Raw genomic sequence first — 19,172 nt, 5'->3', positions numbered from 1 at the left:
AATGGCTTCATTTTCTAATGGTCAGTAAAACTGGGAATGACAAGAAAAAATGGAAAGGCTGTCTGTTGGTTTTCAAACTTTGTTCTCAGGAAGACATGGCCATGGGAATTAAAGGGAGCCTTCTTTTACATTACTGTAATCTTTGAAGTGATGGTGGTCTCACCATGGTACCGTTACATCAGGATTTTAGTAAGATGGCCCAACTCTTCTCATTCATCACACTGGTGATTGTTTACCAGGGTGAGCGTTACCGTTCAGGCAAATATGGTGAATTGCTGCAACACAACATTTACTTCATATACCTCAGTTCCGTGAAGATTGAGGAGTTCAATCTAAAGTCTGAGTGCCAAACAAGCGAACTGCTTTCTCGCAGACGCTCGGTTTCTTGAGTGGTGAGTGGTTCCACACATAAAGCTGTATACAGGTGCTGCATCCAACTTGAGTCTCTTGGATGCTGGAGAGATTTTGGGGAATCAGCAAGAGAACCAGTTAAGGTGGAATGCAGTCTCACACCTGCTCTGAAGAATGGTTAGCGAGTCCAAAACGTTAGTTCTGTTTTCTCTCTCCACAGACGTTGCCAGGCTTGTTGGGATTCTCCAGGAATACCTGTTTCAGGTTTCCAGCACCCACAGTTCATTACTCTACATTATGTTAATATCTCTGGTCTGGTTGTAAAGTTTGGTCTACTGTTAGCCTCATCATGTGTCAGTGATGGGAACTGAGTAATAGTGAGTTTATGGAGGACCCCCGACAGGGGTATACTGAGATTTTTCTTGTTAGGGATGGTCATTGCCTTACATTTGTGGCAGAAATGTTTGTTGGCTGCAGCCCTGTGGTTCCTGGTGAACAGGTCCTGCTCCTCGGATGCTGCCTGACCGGATGTTCTTTACCAACAGCACACTTTTCAACACCATACTTTTGTGGGCGGCACGGTGGCACAGTGGTTAGCACTGCTGCCTCACAGCGCCAGAGACCCGGGTTCAATTCCCGCCTCAGGCGACTGACTGTGTGGAGTTTGCACATTCTCCCTATGTCTGCGTGGGTTTCCTCCGGTTGCTCCGGTTTCCTCCCACAGTCCAAAGATGTGCAGGTCAGGTGAATTGGCCATGCTAAATTGCCCGTAGTGTTAGGTAAGGGGTAGATGTAGATGTAGATGTAGGGGTATGGGTGGGTTACGCTTCGGCGGGGCGGTGTGGACTTGTTGGGCTGAAGGGCCTGTTTCCACACTGTAAGTAATCTAAAAAACTCTGAGCCCAGCATCTGCAGTACTCACTTTCTCCCCACAGCTTTGTGGTTGGAGGGTACGGGTGTATGTTGTTGCGGGCAGCTTCAAACATTCCAGGAATTGTGAATGGGGTGAAACACTTGCGAAACTGTCAGCAAAAAGACTCCACCTTCTGACTACTTTCCAGTTCATATTACCATAAGTTGAGGAAACGTCACAGACCAGAAACAGACTCAAGAGGCTGAATGGCCTATTCCTGTTCCTATACCCCTGTGAAATAGTATTTGATTCTGATTCTACAAGTGCTGCCGGATCTACTGAATATTTCTCACATTTTGCCATTTTTATTTCAGCATTTTCAGAATGTGGGTTTTGAAGGTGCTGTTGCAGGAATCCAGAAGCCTGGACAAACAAACTTGAGAGACAAGTTCAAATACCTGCGCCAGGAGATATGAGATGCTTTGTGAAGATTTCCGCTCCACTACAGTGACCTCACCATGCAAAACTGTCAACTCCTGAGATAGCCGACACTGAAATTGTCGGCTGAGCAAAATGGGATTTAAGCATCATAGCTACTGGAAACATGTCTGCAGTGCACGTTTATGAAGTTGGATGCTGTGAAACATAAATGCAGGCGCAGACCAGGAGGAATGAATGACCCAATTCTCCACAGCCAACTCACCACAACATAATGCAAAGTGAGTTAATACACTGGAGACAGCAGTATTACACTGAGAAACAGGTGCAAATGCAAAAATTCCAATGTATATGCTCAAAACAACAGTAAGCACAGATGCCCATTTAGGGTAGGTCAAACATAATTGTGTTAAAATAAACTTTCAACATTATGCAATAACTAACCTCTTCTGTTTTGGTGATATATCTATTTGCTGAGCTAAAACGCCATGGAACAGGAAGTGCCCGGCCAGGAATGCTTACGACAACATCCAAATCAATTTCCTTCTCTTGAGGGACATTTGCCTGGTAATCGGTCAGAGCTTGTAAAACAACCATTGTCACCTTCGTTTGGAAGGAGGATGGTGAAAAGAGGGAAAAATATTGTCAAATATATTTAAGTTAGTGAAAGTTGAAAATGTCTTGTTAAAGCAATAAGACTGAGTAATCAATTTCTTTTTGAGCTTCAATTACAAGTCTTGGAAAAAAAATCAAGAGGTACCAGGAGAAATCTTCAAAAATGGCAAAACTTATGACCCTACCTGACATTAATATTTTACAAGTCAGATCAGAAGTTTATCACACAAAAGAAAATCAAGTGAAATAATTACATAAAATGCAAGTTTCAAAGTTTGGAAAAATACAGTAAAGTTCTAATGACATTAAATCCAAAGGCACCTCTTCACTTCCAGATCAAATTCCCTTCTAGAAAATATCCACAGCACTTACTTTAATTCCAACTTCACCTCAAATCTTACGAATCTAATAACCTTTTCCTAGAGTCTAAAACTTTCTGAGCTCCAAATAATCCCTCCAGGATTTTAACCAAATATCTCTGGTCTGGAATTTTGACTAAATCCTTTACTTGGAGATAATCTACTTCTTAACAGTTCGAACTAACTACCTTCCTCACTAACTGCTTTGCACACCTGGCTTCATTCAGGTCCACCGAGCTGCCAAACTGAATAATGAAAAACATGTTTTTCTTCAAGTTATGGGTATTTTCTTTAACCAAAAGGAAAAAAAGTCAACTTTTAAACTGAAGCCAAAAAGCATAACTATTTACATTGCTTAGTCACATTCCCATTAGCTCTTTGGGACTATCTTTGTCAGTGTTCCTTCTGTTAAAAGTCATAATGGCTACAGGAAAACGTACAAGTTAATCATTAAACCCTTCAGACACAGGAAACCCAGATGCCCCTTGGAAATTGGTGGTGAGCTGCCTTCATAAACCACTGCAGTCCATGTAGTGCATATACACCCCAAGTACTGTGGAGTGGGAATTCTGGGCTTAGTGTAATTTCAAATCAGGGTGGCGTGTGACAAGGAAGGAACTTGTAGGTGTGATATTCCAATGGACCTCCTGCCCTTTATCTTCTCGGTGCTAGATCACAAATCTGCAACTTGTGCAAGCGATAGAATAATAATTTTACGCTGTTTCATATGAATGATCACTTTTGTTGTGTTTTGACCTTTCAATCATTTTCGCCTCTGGTTGGAGGGAAACTTGTGGGTGAGTGCCCGTTCTTACAAGCTACAGTGTATACCTACTGGGGAAGTGAAATGCTGACAAATAAAACTGGATTGTATTGTCAAGTTAAGAGGTAATAATTCTTTCCATTTATGAAATAACAGTATGTATCAATTAGTTACTGAAAACTGTGTCAGCTTGACTCAGGAAGATGCATTTGTTTTAATGTGTAGGCCGACTAAGTATTGAATTCGACTGATCAGTGCAGCACTGTAAGACGTGGCTGCATTATCAGGAATCCATCCCTTCTGGAATAAATAAAATTAGCTCGAGTCTCTTATACTAGTTTCATTGTGTTTGAAAAACTAGGTGAAAGATTTCCATTGAAATTCAGTAGGAGAGATGGTACTGATCAGTGGAATCACTGCTAAATCTCATTTCAACTTTGCAATTCCCATCAACAATTTGGGTGTGCAGAAATCTGGGCAGAGGTTATCGAACATTTTGAAAATGGTGGAAGTACTCTATTCAGTCCAGTTGCTGTCACTTGACCTCAGTAACCATGGATACAAGGTTTAACAGTCTGACAACATTGCAGAAGCAGGTGGAGTGTGTCAAGAGTAAATGATTATGTGGGCCAATATTTCATTAGTTAGGCCACTTTTGGAAGACTGCATTCAATTCTGGTCTCCGTGCTTTAGAAAGGATGTTGTGAAACTTGAAAGGGTTCAGAAAAGATTTACAAGAATATTGCCAACGTTGGAGGGTTTGAGGGTGAGGTTGAATAGGCTAGGGCTACTTTCCCTGGAGGGGTAATCTTATAGAAGTTTATAAAATCATGAGGGACATGGATAGAGTGAATAGACATGGTCTTTTTCCCAGGGTAAGGGAGTCCAAAACTAGGGGGCATAGGTTTAGGGTGAGAGGGGAAAGATTTAAAAGGGACCTAAAGGGCAACTTTTTCACACAGAGGGTGGCACGTGTATGGAATGAGCTGCCAGAGGAAGTGGTGGAGGCTGGTACAATGACAACATTTAAAAGGTTTCTGGATGGGTATATGAATAGGAAGAGTTTAGAGGGATATGGGTAAGTGCTGGCAGGTGGGACTAGATTAGGTTGGGATATCTTGGACAAGTTGAACGGAAGGGTCTGTTTCCATGCTGTACATCTCTATGACTCTTTCCTTTCATGACTATCTGAGAAAACATTAGCTGGGCATTCATTGTAACAGGCTCCTGGCTCTGTTGCAGTTAGGTGATGACCATGCTTTCTCCAGCTGAGCCTCCCAAATATCCTGACAGAATTATTAAAGTGAACCTGATGCTTGTAAACATCCTAGATCAAGAACACATCGTTATAGTGAGGGGAAGCCCACACACTCTTTCACAGCAGTGTGCAATTGTCCTTCTTTACCACACTTTGGGATTCTGGTTAACCCTGCTCTACAACCAACATCCAAAAAATAAACACCAAAACATGATTTTTCTCAGGTTAATCAGATATTGTGGCCGTTATACACTACAATGGATTGAAAACATTTCTTGAAAACATTGCTCAATGAACTCCCTTAGCTGTCTGAAAGATGGGCTGAACATCTATAAAAAGCTTTCTTCTTTAGAAGCCTTTGGTGATTTCTTGTTTGATAGCAACACAACAGGCAGGTTTAACATCTCACTCTCCAAGACTCCTGCTAAACATTGCTAATTTTCCAAAGAGTTTTTGATAAATGTTGCAACCTGTGTGCCTCTGTAGCCACCTTCAAACTTGCTCCTTCGAGCCAACCATTTCACTAATTTGCTGGCTTTGTCAAATTCCTTCAACTGCACAAGAGTGAGAAGGGAATATGCTGTAGTCTCAACTGTGTAGAAAGAGTTGTCTTCACCGGTATCTGTCCAGTATGTTTGGCCTAAAAGGTATAGAGAACGAAGTTAAAATGGTGATCATTCAAAGTAAGTGTGTCAATCATTTCAAATTTGATTTTATTGTCATGTGTACTCAAGTTCAAAAGTACCACACATAGCACCATCTTAGGTCCAAGTATGTAAGTACAGAATCTTAAGTACAATGTAGAAAGAAAAGACAGTTAAATGTTAATGTTGCAGTAATTATGGGATAGCATAAAACATATGAAAAAAGGTTGAAAGTTACACATTGCAGACCTTCTTGGGTTTGAAGAGAAAATAAAGAAATTAAACTTTAAGTTCAAACATTTCTTAAGTCCTTGGCTGGTAATAAACTGGTCAAGAGTATGGTGCTGGAAAAGCACAGCAGGTCAGGCAACATCTGAAGAGGAGGACAGTCGACGTTTTGGGCATAAGCCCTTCATCAGAATACCTTCATCTGATCTGCAGCATCTGCAATCCTTACTTTCTCCTGGTGATAAACTGGTGCACGGTTCTCTTCCAAAAACAAACTTCCTTGGAGCGAATGTTTTATCTTGTTCAGGCAGATAGGTACTTTACCTCCTTTCAAGTGCACTCCCAAGGAGACTGGGATTAGAATTCCAGGGGCAAGGCACACCTGGGGAATTTCTCATCCCTTCTGAACAAGTGGCAAAGAGAGGAGTAAACACAAAATCAACAGCCTCCTGTTTTGGAGCTTCGAAAAATTAGGCACAAATAATTCATTGGACAACGAACAGTAGGTATTCACTTTAAAATGAAATTTTCTTGATTTTGTTTTTTCTTCAGCCAACACAAAAAGCAACAGAAAGGGTTTCTCCACTGAAATGTTCCAGCAACACATTCAGGATTCCTGCTAAGTTTCAAAACAATCTACAGTAAGGGACAATTATTTTGCCTTTCTCTCTGCTTATGAAGCTTCTGGTTAGAGACACAAACGAAGAAATATTATATTTGCAATCATTAACACAGCCAAAGGGCAGATTCAATCTCCTCCTCTTCCTCCATCTCATTAGTCAGAACATATTAGGCTTCCTAAACCAATAACAGTGCTGGAACTGAAGATACCATCTACTGACATCGCGGTAAATGTCTAAAAAAACTTACTAGTACTATTTTCTGCTCAAGCCTCTCTGTATCTGCCACCCAGTCTGAGCACAACTGATGCTGGGAGCTGGAGCATGGATGTTCCAGTGTTGGTGACCCAGAAAACAATATTTCACAGACATGAAACAGAATGGACTGAAACTGACTATCAGGTGTATTGCCAAATACGGTTATCACCCAGTCAACTCTGACTCCGTGGAATACAAACTGGGGCATGGCGTAAACCAGGCTGCTGCTTTGTCATGAGCCACTTTCACAATACTAAATAAACCAACTTCACTCCTGAACCTTCAATTACTGATCAGTTAAAGAGACAACGGTCACTACTTCATCAGTGCAATGATTTCAGAACTTGAGTTCAGGTTTCAGGATTGTAGCTTGCCTTTCTTCATCCTCAGCTTTCATTAACTGTAACTTTCATTTACTGAAAGATTCCCCAGATTAACAAAATGTCAATACAAAGATTCCAAACTATGGGAAAAATGTGTACACTGCTACTAATCAGACTTACCTCCTGAAGCAAATTTCATCAGGGTGTTCAATTTGTTGATATTCAATAATGAGAGAGCATAGGCTGTTATTGCCACAGAATATGCCCTCTTCAGATTATCAATGCGTTTTTTCAGGTATTCTGCTGCTTTTGTGATACTGTCTTTATAATTCTGAAATTAACAAATCAAAATTAAATCAGAAAACTTTCCAATGAAATTTCATCAATTGTCACCAACTGGTGTATTGAGAAAATCTTCATGTTGGCAATATTAATTAAAATGCAAAATCAGTTCTAACCTGGTTATTTCTCAGGATCTTGTTGGATTTTGAATAAGATATGAAAAGTTGAAAATAATAAGTTTCCCCATAAGTTTTTTTTTTGGATTTATATGGAGTCCATCACAATTAAAAAGTATTGTAGGAAGATCTACTACATAGAGGCATAGAATGGACACTAAGGAAGAGTGAAGAATTTGTAGATGGAATTTAGAAAGTCATAGCACTTTATGCAATACTGTATGAGAAAATAATCTAATAGTGATGCCTTTATACTCACATAAAGACAGCAAGTGGGGCAGGCTATAAAACAGCTGTTTATAAGAACTATAGAAATCAACTATGCTCAACATCTCAGGATCACCAAATCCTACAGTATCATTCTTCATAATGCAGGAACAGCTTTACAAAACCAACATTGAATGAATGTTCTCACCCACCTTTATCACTCTCAATGACCTAACTTTCAGTCTCACCCATACCCTCCCATTTAACCCCAGCTATCAATTCCACTTCTCCCTCTGCACACCCTCCCTCACCTCCAGCCTACTGCTCCCAATCTCTTCTGTTCCTGATTTACCTCCCTTATTCTATTGCCCATCCTCCTTATACAGCTCTGCAACACTCTTCCCCTGGGCTCCAATCTCTCTTCTGATCTTTAGCGTCCGTCATCAGTTACACTTTTCCCTGCATCCTTCAGGCTGAAAGATTTTTGTTCACGAAGTGATGAATAGGCAAAGTCTCAGCATGGGCATTCGGACATGTGCCCTGTTCACTCAGATCTCAGTAGGCAGGGTCAAGTTTAGCAATAGTTCCTCGAGTCAAGTACCTAGCAATTACTTCCAAAGTTTATGTGCTGAATAATTGCCACTTAGGTGACATTACCAATTGCCCCAGGGCAGGATTGACTGGGACGAGAAGTCATAGTTTGAAGATATTAGGAGGAAGGTTTAAAGGAGACATCAGAGGTAGGTTCTTTACGCAGAGAGTTGTGAATGCGTGGAATGCATTGCCAGTTGAGGTGGTGGAAGCAAAGTCATTGGGGACATTTAAGCGACTGCTGGACATGCACATGGATAGCAGTGAGTTGAGGGGTGCGCCGGTTAAGTTACTATATTTTACATTAGGATTAAGTCTCAGCACAACATCGTGGGCCAAAGGGTCTGCTCTGTGCTGCACTTTTCTATGTTCTATGTTCTACGGTGGACTTAAGAAACAATTAAATTTTCAGTAGGGATAGTAGGAAATTGAAGATAAATTCAGTAATATTGCCTTGTAGACTTGCATGTTATCTTACATGAACAAATGAGGGTCCTTTACCTCGACAAAAGGTGAACAAATAACATCAGCCTCAAACATTGCAATGAGTACAAATGCAGTTAAGGAAGCATCATTTTCAGATCCACCAAGCTCCCCCTAAAGAAAACAAACACACAAGACATAAAACATATCAATCAGACACTTCCTCACCTTAGAATTAGTCCTAAACATATAAGCAGTTAAATGGATTGCTCAGCAAAGATTTGATTTAAAAGTCCAAAAAACAAACTGACACAGAAATGTCTGACAATTAAGATCACAAATTAAAATGTAAAGCCTCAAAAACATCTGAGGAGCAACATGGGCTATTTAGAACATCTAATTTAACATTTCGGGTCCAGTGACCCTGCTTTAAAAGTTCTGTTAAAAGTTAAGAGAGCTAAAAGGTCTTTTAACTCTGCTTTCTCTCTCCACAGATGCTGCCAGGCCTGCTAAGTTTCTGCAGCAATTTCTGTTTTTGTTTCTGATTTCCAGCACCTGTAGTTCTTTGGGGTTATTTTTAAGAACAACTGTGTAAATCCAACAAAAATGTGAATTTTACATGACAAAACATTTCAGAACCAAAGTCCTTACCAAGAAAATTATACCTTGACATTTACTTCTCTTGTTGGATTTTTGAACAAAGTGTAAAGAGGCTGAACGTTATAAATTTATCAAATAGCCCAAGAATTTTTTTAGCATGATTTACAATGGAGCCCGGTCTAAATGGACTCCATCGATGGTGGAGCCTCTGCTGTACGTATGAGTCTATGATTTGGTGAGCAAAGAATGTGATGACAGATTTTAGCAGAGGGAGTAGGAATGAAAGCAGAAAGATTTAGGTACCACGTCCAGAAGACCAGTGGGACAATGGTTAAAAGCATGTGGTGAAGGGTGAAAGCAGGATGTACAAGTTATGGTGGGATAAGGCAGTCCTTAGATGGAAAAGGATGAAAGGGGCAGTTAAAGGAGATTTTGATGGAGGTGTTCAAAATCTTTCAGAGTATGGGTAGGTTAAAAATGAATAAAGTGTTTCCAGTGCCATAAGCATCATTAAACAGAGGACCCAGTTTAAAGTTATTCATGCAAGAGGCAAGTCAAAGAGGATTTTCATTATTAAATATAGTGAGTCACTTTGATCTGGAATGCACTACCTGGTGGATTGAAGGGAGCAGGTTTAACAGGAAATATCAGAAGAGAATTAGGGGATTCAGTGAAGGGGAGAAATTTGGGGAAAAACAAAGAGCAGAGAGTAACTGGATAAATCTTCCAAAGAGGGTGGCACGGTGGCTCAGTGGTTAGCACTGCTGCCACACAGTGACAGAGACCCGGGTTCGATTCCAGCCTCGGGTGCCTGTCAGTGTGGCGTTTGCACATTCTTGCTGTGCCAGCGTGAGTTTCCTCTGTGTACTCCGATTTCCTCCCACGATCCAAAGATGTGCAGGTTAGGTGAATTGGCCATGGTAAATTGCTCATAGTGGTCAGGGATGTGTAGGGTCAGGGGTAAATATCGAGTAGGGGTCTGGGTGGGTTACTGTTCGGGGGGTTGGTGTGGTCTTGTAGGGCTGAAGGGCCTGTTTCCACACTGTAAGGGTTCTCTGAACTGCCACTGGTGTGAGAGGCTGAATGGTCTCATTCTATGATTACACCTATTCATTCTATGATTTTCTTAATCCAGCCAGCTAGAATAATAAAGAATGAAAAAGAAACATGTAACATACAGTCATGGTTTTTAAATACAAAACAGGAGCATCTTCTTTGAAGTGACCGTCGAGGAGCTGTTTATTGTATATCAGCCACTTAGCAGCCTCACAAATACGTCTTGCATCAATTGTGATCAAATCGTTCGCCATCGCAAACACTTTCAGCACATATGCAGTCAGCCTGCAAAGGAAGGAAATGCAAGAGAAACTCACTATGAGACATTTTTTGGAGCAAAGTAATCGAAAGAAGCTTTTCCCACTGAAAATTGAAAAGGCCACTCTTTCGGTGTTGAAATCCAAATAAATACTTTTGCCACCTAATCTGGAGGCCAACAGAATTAATTTTTTTGGCCCAAATTCAACCTTTCAGTTTCCTGTCCAAATATTGAAAAAGGTAAGAGTCAAGGTCTCACAAGAAAGAGAGACAACTGAAAGGCAATTACCTAGTGGTATTATCATTAGGTATTAGTCCAGAAATTCAGCTAATAACCTGGGGGACCTGGCAGATGGCAGAATTCAAATGCCTTAAAATATATGGAATTAAGGATCTAATGATAACCATGAGACGATTATTGGAATATCCCATCTGGTTCACTAATGTCCTTTAGGGAAGGAAACTGTCATCCTTATCTGGTCTGGCCTACACGTGACTCCAGACTCACAGCAACATGGTTGACTCTTAACTGCCCTCTGGGACAATTAGTGGTGGGCAACAAATGCTGCCAAGAGACACTGACATCCCATGAGTGAATAAAAAAAAACTGGTAATAGTTTAACCTGAGGGCTACCATGCCTCATGTGAGGGCAGACATTGGGGAGTAGAGTCCTTATGTTAACTTCAGGCTAGATGGGGCTGTTGGTATCATTGTGTATCATAAACCAGCTGTCCCTATAATGTTAATGGATAAAATATTTATACTATTGAGTCTATGACAAAAAGAGTAAACACATTAAGGCAATTAGTTTTGATTTGACTCAGAGCAATAGAATTAAGATTTTTAAAAATTTATTCATTTTGTGGGATGTGAGCATCGCTGGCTGGGCCTAGCATTTACTGCCAGTCTCTAGTTGCCTCCCTGAGACAGTGGGGCTGAGCTGTCGTCTTGAACTGCTGGAGTCTACCTGCTGTGGGTTGACCCACAAAGCTGTCAGGGAGGGAATTCCAGGATTTTGACCCAGTAACATTGAAGGAACAGCAATACATTTCCAACTCGAGATGGTGAGTGCCTAGAAGGTGAACTTGAAGGTGGTGGTGTTCCCATATATCTGCTGCCTTTGTCCTTCAAGGTGGAAGTGATTATGGGTTTAGAAGGTGCGGTCTAAGGTGAATTCCTACAGTGCATCTTGTAGATAGTACACACTGTAGCTACTGAGTTCAGAAGAGAATTGTTATCTATTAGAAGGAGAACGAACTTCATTTCAGTGGGGAGCAAATTGCCTTAGTAGAGTGCTTTCTTTTATGAGAAGTTTCCAACTCAGAAGAGATTGCGTAGAAGCTTTCAAGCTGTTAGAATAGACAGAATTTAGACCCTCTGAATTGTTAAAAATTGACTTCTGCAGTTCAAGGATAAGAGACTGGGAGGAGTTATCTGAAGAGTTCAGAAAGGCGTATAGTTTCACTGGAATTGAATGTTTGTGATGGACGATATTGGAAACCAGGTTGAACCTGCTTTGATGTTTATGCTCGGAGTGTTTTAAACTGCCTTGTGTATCCATATAGCTTGATTCATTTTTTTTTTGTTGTCTTTTGTTGACAAATGCATTTCATGCAATCTATTGACACATCATGAAAGTTTTGACACCAGAATTATTTGGTCAGAAGACAAAATCAGAAATGCAAAACTTTATTTGTTTAGCACCTGTAAAATGGTGAAACATCCCAAGACATTTGATGGAAGCAAGGTTCTATGAGATATGGCGAGACAAGATGACCAGAGAGAGAGAAAGGCAACATTTTATTTCATTGTAACATACCATGTGCTAGACGACTGAGACAGAAATGCTGCATAGGAACCATCAGCTTTGCGATATGCGAGTTGCTGAGTATAACCTGAGTGGGGAACAAATTAAATGAAAATCAAAAGTTAACTAACTCTGGAGATACAAAATGAAACAAATAAGAAGCTGTGGGAAAACAGTGATTTTGTTCGAGATATTGGTGAGCTGGATGGTTTTTCCTAATAGTTTCAGGATCATCATTTGACTTTTAACTCTAGATTTTTATTGGATTCAAATGCCACCATCTGATGTAGCAGGATTCAGATATTACCTGGGTTCCTGGATAAATAGTCCAGCAATAATACCATTATGCCATCACCGCCCCTTGCATGCTCTTTTCCTGATTTGCATACTAATCTTTCTTGACTTGTATATTCTTTCCTTCCTTTTATCAGATTATAACTAGAGCATTGTCTCCTCCACTATGATGTCCTATGTATCTGCTCCACTAGCTACCTGAAGAAGGAGCAGTGCTCCAAAAGCTAGTACTTCCAAACAAACCTGTTGGACTATGACCTGGCGTTATGTGATTTTTAACTTTCCCCTCTACTGTGACATTATAAACTGAATTCTACGTCCATTCACATGTGCAAAGGGGAGGGTGTGACCTATTGGCATCATCGTTAGACTATTAATGCAGAAACTGTGGTAACATTTTGGGGACCTGGGTTCAAGTCCTACCATGGCAGATGGGGGAATGTGAATTCAACAAATATCTGGAAATAAGAGTCTAATGATGACGACGAAGCCATTGTTGATTGTCAGGGAAAACCCCACCTGGTTCACTACGGAGAAGGAAACTGTTGTCCTTATCTGGTCTGACCTACACTTGACTCCAGACCCACAACAATGTAGTTGACACTGGTATGGGTAATAAGAGCTGGCCTAGCCAATGACATCCATATCCGAGAGTGGTGAACTCGGCCCGGACAATCACAAAGGCCAACTTCCGATCTATAGAATCCATCTACCAGGCCCCGCTGTCAAGGAAAGGCCGCCAGCGTTCTCAAAGATCCATCCCACCCTGGCAATGTTTTTCTACAACCTCTACCATTGGGGAGAAGGTACAGAAGCCTGAACCCACAAACCAGGCCAGTTTCGAAACAGTTTCTCCCCTAACGTTGTTAGAATACTGAATGGACTCACAAACTCTTAAGATTCATCAATACCTGTGATTTTATTTTTGCCGCTGTTTCCCTATTATTTACTATCTATGTTACTTAACTCTGTGATCTGCAAGGTAAGGCTTTTCACTGTGCCTCGGTACACGTGACAATAAATTCAATTCAATTCAATTCAATATCCTATGAAGGAATTTTTTAAAATGCTTGTCTAGCATTCCTTGATAAAGTCCATATCATCTATTTGTTTTTTTCCCTCTGCTCCTCTTAGATCCTGTTATTCTGTCACCAAAAGAGAAAATGCTGGAAAATCTCAGCAGGTCTGGCAGCATCTGTAAGGAGAGAAAAAAGCTGACGTTTCAAGTCTAACTGACCCTTAGATTCTAGTATCCACAGTAATTTGCTTTGATTCAACAGTGTCACACTTGTGTGACCCATTCAGGTTGTTTGTCCTCCAGCTCTGATCAGTACACAAACCTGCTCCTGTCCAGAGTGCTTCTTAAACTTCCTTCAGCTCTCCCTCTCCCAGGTCAACACTGTCGGTCCCCCATCACTGTCTCCAAGAGAGTACACTAGACATTGTCAATGTCTTCTTACAAGCAACAATTTCCAGTGTCCCATTTTTGTAACCCACGGTCTAGATCACTCATTGAGATTTATTTTGCCAAACTTTGTGACCTATCACTTTTTCACCAGGCAACAATTACTGCCTGCCTACTCCACATTACTTACATGTCTGTATACCTGCAAGACCTCTGCCATTGCCACTTCATTACCAATAGATTGCATTAACATTCTAGCCTGATAGAACTTAGCTTATGAGACATTATTGTCATTGTGATATATCATTACTGACGGTCTCCATGTGCAACAACATATAAAATTCATTTTCTAAAACATGACATTCGTTAACTTAACAAACGTTAGCACCATAATTCCAAACCAACTCAACTCTAAACTCCGAGACCTAGGTCTCAGCTCCTCCCTCTGTAACTGGATCCATGACTTCCTGAAGCATAGACCATAATCAGTAAGGATAGGTGACAATACCTCCTCCATGGTAATCCTCAACACCAGTGTCCCACAAGGCTGTGTACTCAGGCCCCTACTGTACTGCTTCTCCACGCACATCTGTGTGGGCAGATTCTGCCCCAACTCCACTTACAAGTTTGCTGACTATACCACCATTGTAGCTCAGATCTCAAAAAATGACGGAATACTGGAAAGGGATTGAGAGTTTAGCAGCGCGGTGTAAATGCAACAATCTCTCCATTAATGGCAGCGAAACAAAGGAGCTGGGTCATTGACTTTATGAAGCAGAGTGGAGGGCACGCCCCTGTCTGCATCAATGGTGCTGAGGTAGAGATGGTCCAGACTGTCATTTTCCTGGGAGCGATGATTACCAACAATCTGTCCTGGTCCACCCACGTTGTCGCAATGGTCAAGAAAGTACAACAACGTATGTCCTTCTTCAGGAGGCAAAGGAAATCTGGCGTGTGCACAAGGACTCCAATCAATTTGTATAGATGCGCCATAGAAATCATCCAATCTGATACACCCTCCCACCCACTGACTCCATCTACACTTCCCGCTGCCTTGGAAAAGCAACCAACATAATCAAAGGCCCCTCCCATTCCAGTTTTACTCTCCTCCACCCTCGCGTTGGGCAGAAGATATGAAGTTTTGAATACATGTATGCGCTGTTATGCGACGTTTAAACAAACCTTTGAAATGTTAATTCTGATCTCTCTCTCTGAACCTTCTCTGTGGCTGACACTGTAAAACTGCATTCTGCACCCTGTTCTGTTCCCCTGATGCACTTTGTATGGTACAATCTACCTACAGGATAGTGGGCTAGTGTAGGTTAGGTGGGCTTGGATCGGCGCAACATCGAGGGCCAAAGGGCCTGTACTGCGCTGTATTGTTCTATGTTCTATGTTCTATGTTCTACAGCACGAAAACCAACACTTTTCACTAAATCTCAGTACAGTCGGTTCTGATATAATGCAGTGGTTCCATTCTCATGCAACCCCATGTTATAAGAAAATCAAGTCATACTGGCACCACTTAAACTAATGGGGCCGGAATCGTGTTATAGCCAATACACACTTTAGAAACGGTGCCCCCAATTGTTCAATCATGTTATGACAATTTTGCATCAATGAAATGCACATTATAGCAGAACGACCTGGGCATGTGACAGCAATAAATCTATCAACAAGAGTCCAAAAAGAGTGAAATGTACCTTGTCTAATGTAATTCAATGAAATCCCTCGTTTGTCAATTCCCACTCTTTCCCATTGCATCGTTTTGTCCAGAAATTTAGTGACGAGCACTCCTGGGGTTAAACCTTTCATGTTCTGCTCTCCACAGCCACTAGGAACACTAATTAGATGCTTCAGCTTGGCTCCATCAATGGAATTTTCAATTGTTTGGGCTAAAATGTCTCCTGTTTCGTAAACAAAAATACGTTATGAAGTACAAAAGCGAAATGCCGCATACTCTAGAGTTCATGTTTCAGGTTATTGATCCGAACTGAACAAAGTTATAAATCTTTTTTTTTCAAGAAGATGAAAGGGATGGTAGCACCAAAGCATCAGGAATTGTCGCTTAAAAAGGCAAATTACATTCAAAGTTTGGGAGAAGATTTGTAGCTCGGGTGCTCGTTGTTGTGGTTCTGTTCGCCGAGCTGGGAATTTGTCTTGCAAACGTTTTGTCCCCTGTCTAGGTGACATCCTCAGTGCTTGGGAGCCTCCTGTGAAGCGCTTCTGTGCTGTTTCCTCAGGCATTTATAGTGGCCTGTCTCTGCCGCTTCCGGTTGTCAACCGGAAGCGGCAGAGACAGGCCACCATAAATGCCGGAGGAAACAGCACAGAAGCGCTTCACAGGAGGCTCCCAAGCACTGAGGATGTCACCTAGACAGGGGACAAAACGTTTGCAAGACAAATTCCCAGCTCGGTGAACAGGGAAATTACATTGCTTCATCTTTTGACTAGGTACATTGTATGCATCCATGTTCAACAATTAGATCAAGGATTGGAGTCTATCATTTCTACCCCCATATTAGTTCCTTTTCTTTACATGTTTCTGTCACGCTTTTTTCTGCCCTGTTTTTCTTCCGGATGGCAACTGTTCATTGTCCTGCCATTCACACCTCATCCAGTCACATCTTCTCTAGTTAGGAAGGCAAATGCAATGTCGGAATTCCATTCAATAGGGCTGGAATACAAGACTAAAGACGCACTGCTGAGGCTGTGTGAGGCTGTGGTCAGACACTATTTGGAAGATTGTGAGAAGGTTTGGGCCCCGTATCTAAGGGAAGATGTGCTGACCTTGGAGGGGGTCCAGAGGAAGTTGACAAGAATGATCCCAGGGATGAATGCCGTGTTATATCAGGAGTGTTATATCTGTGTGACTAGGACCCAAGGACAGAGCCGAAGAGTGAAGGGACAACCCTTTAACACAAAGATGAGGAGGAATTTCTTCATGCAGAGGTGGTTAGTATGTGAAACTCATGTGGCTGTGGAGGCCAAGTCATTGAGTGTGTTTAAAAGAGAGACCGCTGGACCGGTTCTTGATTAGTAAGCGGATCGGGAATTAGGGGGAGAAGGCAGAAGAATGGGCTTGAGAAACATTAGCCACAATGGAGTGGTGGAGCAGACTGGATGGGCTGAATGGCCTAATTCTGCTCCAATCTCTTATGGCCTTGTTGGGAAAGGGCAGGAGAGTGGTTGTGAAGAGTGGTTGTATGGCAGAGCATGCTCAAGGGGCTGACAGCTTACTCCTGCCTTTAATTCTTATACTTTTATACACCTATTTGGTGGAAATATCTACTTATCCCCATTTTCCACACTTTACTCATAATCCTTCAAATTTCTGTCCTCAAGTTTTTGTTCATATATTAACATTTATTTATAAGATCCTTTCCAGTTAATATTGCTAAAATAACTTAAGTTTTGAAAAAAATGTTTGAAAAAACACAAAATACAAATTTTGGGGACATGCCTGGAATGATTTCTTTAAAATATGTCATTGAATGCTCACTGTGGTAATTTGCGGATTTTTTAAAAAAGACTTCTGAGAAAGCATATGACTGGTTGCTTTGCTGTAGACCTGTTTTTTTTTAAACACAGTATCTAGATTGGTGTGATTCTTGTTTTATCTGGTTCAGTTGGATGAAAGCCTACTGAGAAAAGGCCATGTTAGAGGGAGACCCACTAAGAACAAGCAGAGTTGAAGGAAAGCTTGCTATGAACAAGTTGCCCAGCTGGTCTCTCCAGTTTCTGAACCGAGAAACTGCGACATCAGTTCAATGTGAAACCCATTCGCTTCTGAAAGAATGATTGAAAGAGCATCTCAAGATTGTATTTCCTGTTTCTGCAAGACTTCAGAGGTAAGCAGGCATAATTAAAGCAACAGATTCTGGAACATTTTTCTTTCGGCTTCTGACACTGAAGATGTGCTTGCTCCTTCAGCATCTATAAAAAAACATGAGATTTTGTGTAGATTTTATCCATTACAATGTACCTTGGACACTGATGAATGTGTTAAGCTCTGTTTTTGGAAGAATGTCACTTGGAGATTTGATATCAACCTCAAGATTTTCTTCTCCACCTGAAGCGAAGAAAGAATATATTTAATTAAATAAAACAAATCCTTTCACCAATTCTTTGATTTTCTTAACAGCTATTTATTTGGATTTATGTCACATTTTTTTCCTTACTAGACTCACTCCTGTAATTTAATAGATATTTCAGTCTAGTTCCTTCCAAGGTTTCATCAATGGAAATGGAATTTTCTATTGTTATGGACTAGGCCACACCTCTCAAAACCTCTTTAAGCAGGTCGCCCAGATTGTAACTTTGCTATTTATTTAGCTCGGTGTATAATAGACATTCCCAGAGTAAATTAGCTAGGTCGACTGCCAAATTTTAAACAAACAAAGTTTATTTACAATATTATGGAATGAAACAAAGAACAGAAAATAGAATACCCAATAACTTATCCAATCCAAATCTGACTTAATGATGCTGTTCCAAAACACATATGTCCCTTAACACAATCAGTAAAAGATGGCACAAGCTTACAGTTCATAAGGAGAGAAAGAAGTCCAGCACCTTGTTTCACACATCCCCTCCTGTAACTGAACCAAAAACCCTCAGCTGCCAGAACTGGCCGCTCCCCTTTCATTACAGAAGTTATTTCTAAAACATGAAAGCCTTTGGCTTGAAAAATCATCTGTTTAGGGGTAAACAAAAAGGGCTATAATAAACCATTCATCTCTGCACCAACTTAGCCGTTTCGGAACCTGGGCTGTTTTATGACCCCTCTGAAAACAGTAACTTTGAGAAAAACTACCAGCTTTGTGACACTACATAGATAAATGCACTTATTTGACTTGAGTCTTCAGACTGAGAAATTCATGTTCAAGTATGTGAAATGACTAATGACCTTAAAAGGTTGGCCTTGTTTTGGTTGCATTTTGTTCAAGTGATAGAATTGAGAGACCAAAATGTCACTTTAAACATCGTTTGGGCATTAGTTGGATCATTACTAGAGTATTGTGCAAAATTCTGGTCTTCATGGAGGTAGGTTTGCTCGTTGACCTGGAAGGTTAATTTCCAGACGTTTCATCACCCTACTAGGCAACATCTTCAGTGGGCTTCCGGATGAAGCACTGTTCATGAGTCCTGCTTTCTATTTATATGTTTGGGTTTCTTTGGGTTGGTGATGTCATTTCCTGTGGTGATGTCATTTCCTGTGGTGATGTTTTTCTTGTTCTTTTTCTCAGGGGGTGGTAGATGAGGTCTAACTCAATGTGTTTGTTGATAGAGTTCCAGTTGGAATGCCACACTTCTAGGTATTCTCATGCGTGTCTTTGTTTGGTTTGTCCTAGGATGGATG

The 19,172-nt window shown here is 41.0% G+C and overlaps 1 protein-coding gene across 1 annotated transcript in view; it reads right to left on the bottom strand.

Annotated features, from left to right (window-relative positions):
* The window catches only part of LOC140468137 (complement C3-like), a 125,365-nt gene that overhangs the window by 28,742 nt on the left and 77,451 nt on the right, over nt 1–19,172 (bottom strand). The window contains exons 23-30 of the mRNA XM_072564333.1: nt 17,796–17,882; nt 15,514–15,717; nt 12,124–12,199; nt 10,168–10,330; nt 8,468–8,563; nt 6,891–7,041; nt 5,108–5,277; nt 2,087–2,245 (exon numbers count right to left, since the gene is read on the bottom strand). Of these exons, the coding sequence (XP_072420434.1) occupies nt 2,087–2,245; nt 5,108–5,277; nt 6,891–7,041; nt 8,468–8,563; nt 10,168–10,330; nt 12,124–12,199; nt 15,514–15,717; nt 17,796–17,882 (1,106 nt within the window). The remainder of the gene's footprint in view (nt 1–2,086; nt 2,246–5,107; nt 5,278–6,890; nt 7,042–8,467; nt 8,564–10,167; nt 10,331–12,123; nt 12,200–15,513; nt 15,718–17,795; nt 17,883–19,172) is intronic.

Source organism: Chiloscyllium punctatum, chromosome 46, assembly GCF_047496795.1.
Source record: "Chiloscyllium punctatum isolate Juve2018m chromosome 46, sChiPun1.3, whole genome shotgun sequence".
Classification (NCBI taxonomy): Eukaryota; Metazoa; Chordata; class Chondrichthyes; order Orectolobiformes; family Hemiscylliidae; genus Chiloscyllium; species Chiloscyllium punctatum.
Note: the sequence above shows the minus strand (reverse complement) of the source record. Positions and strands in the feature narration are given on the sequence as shown.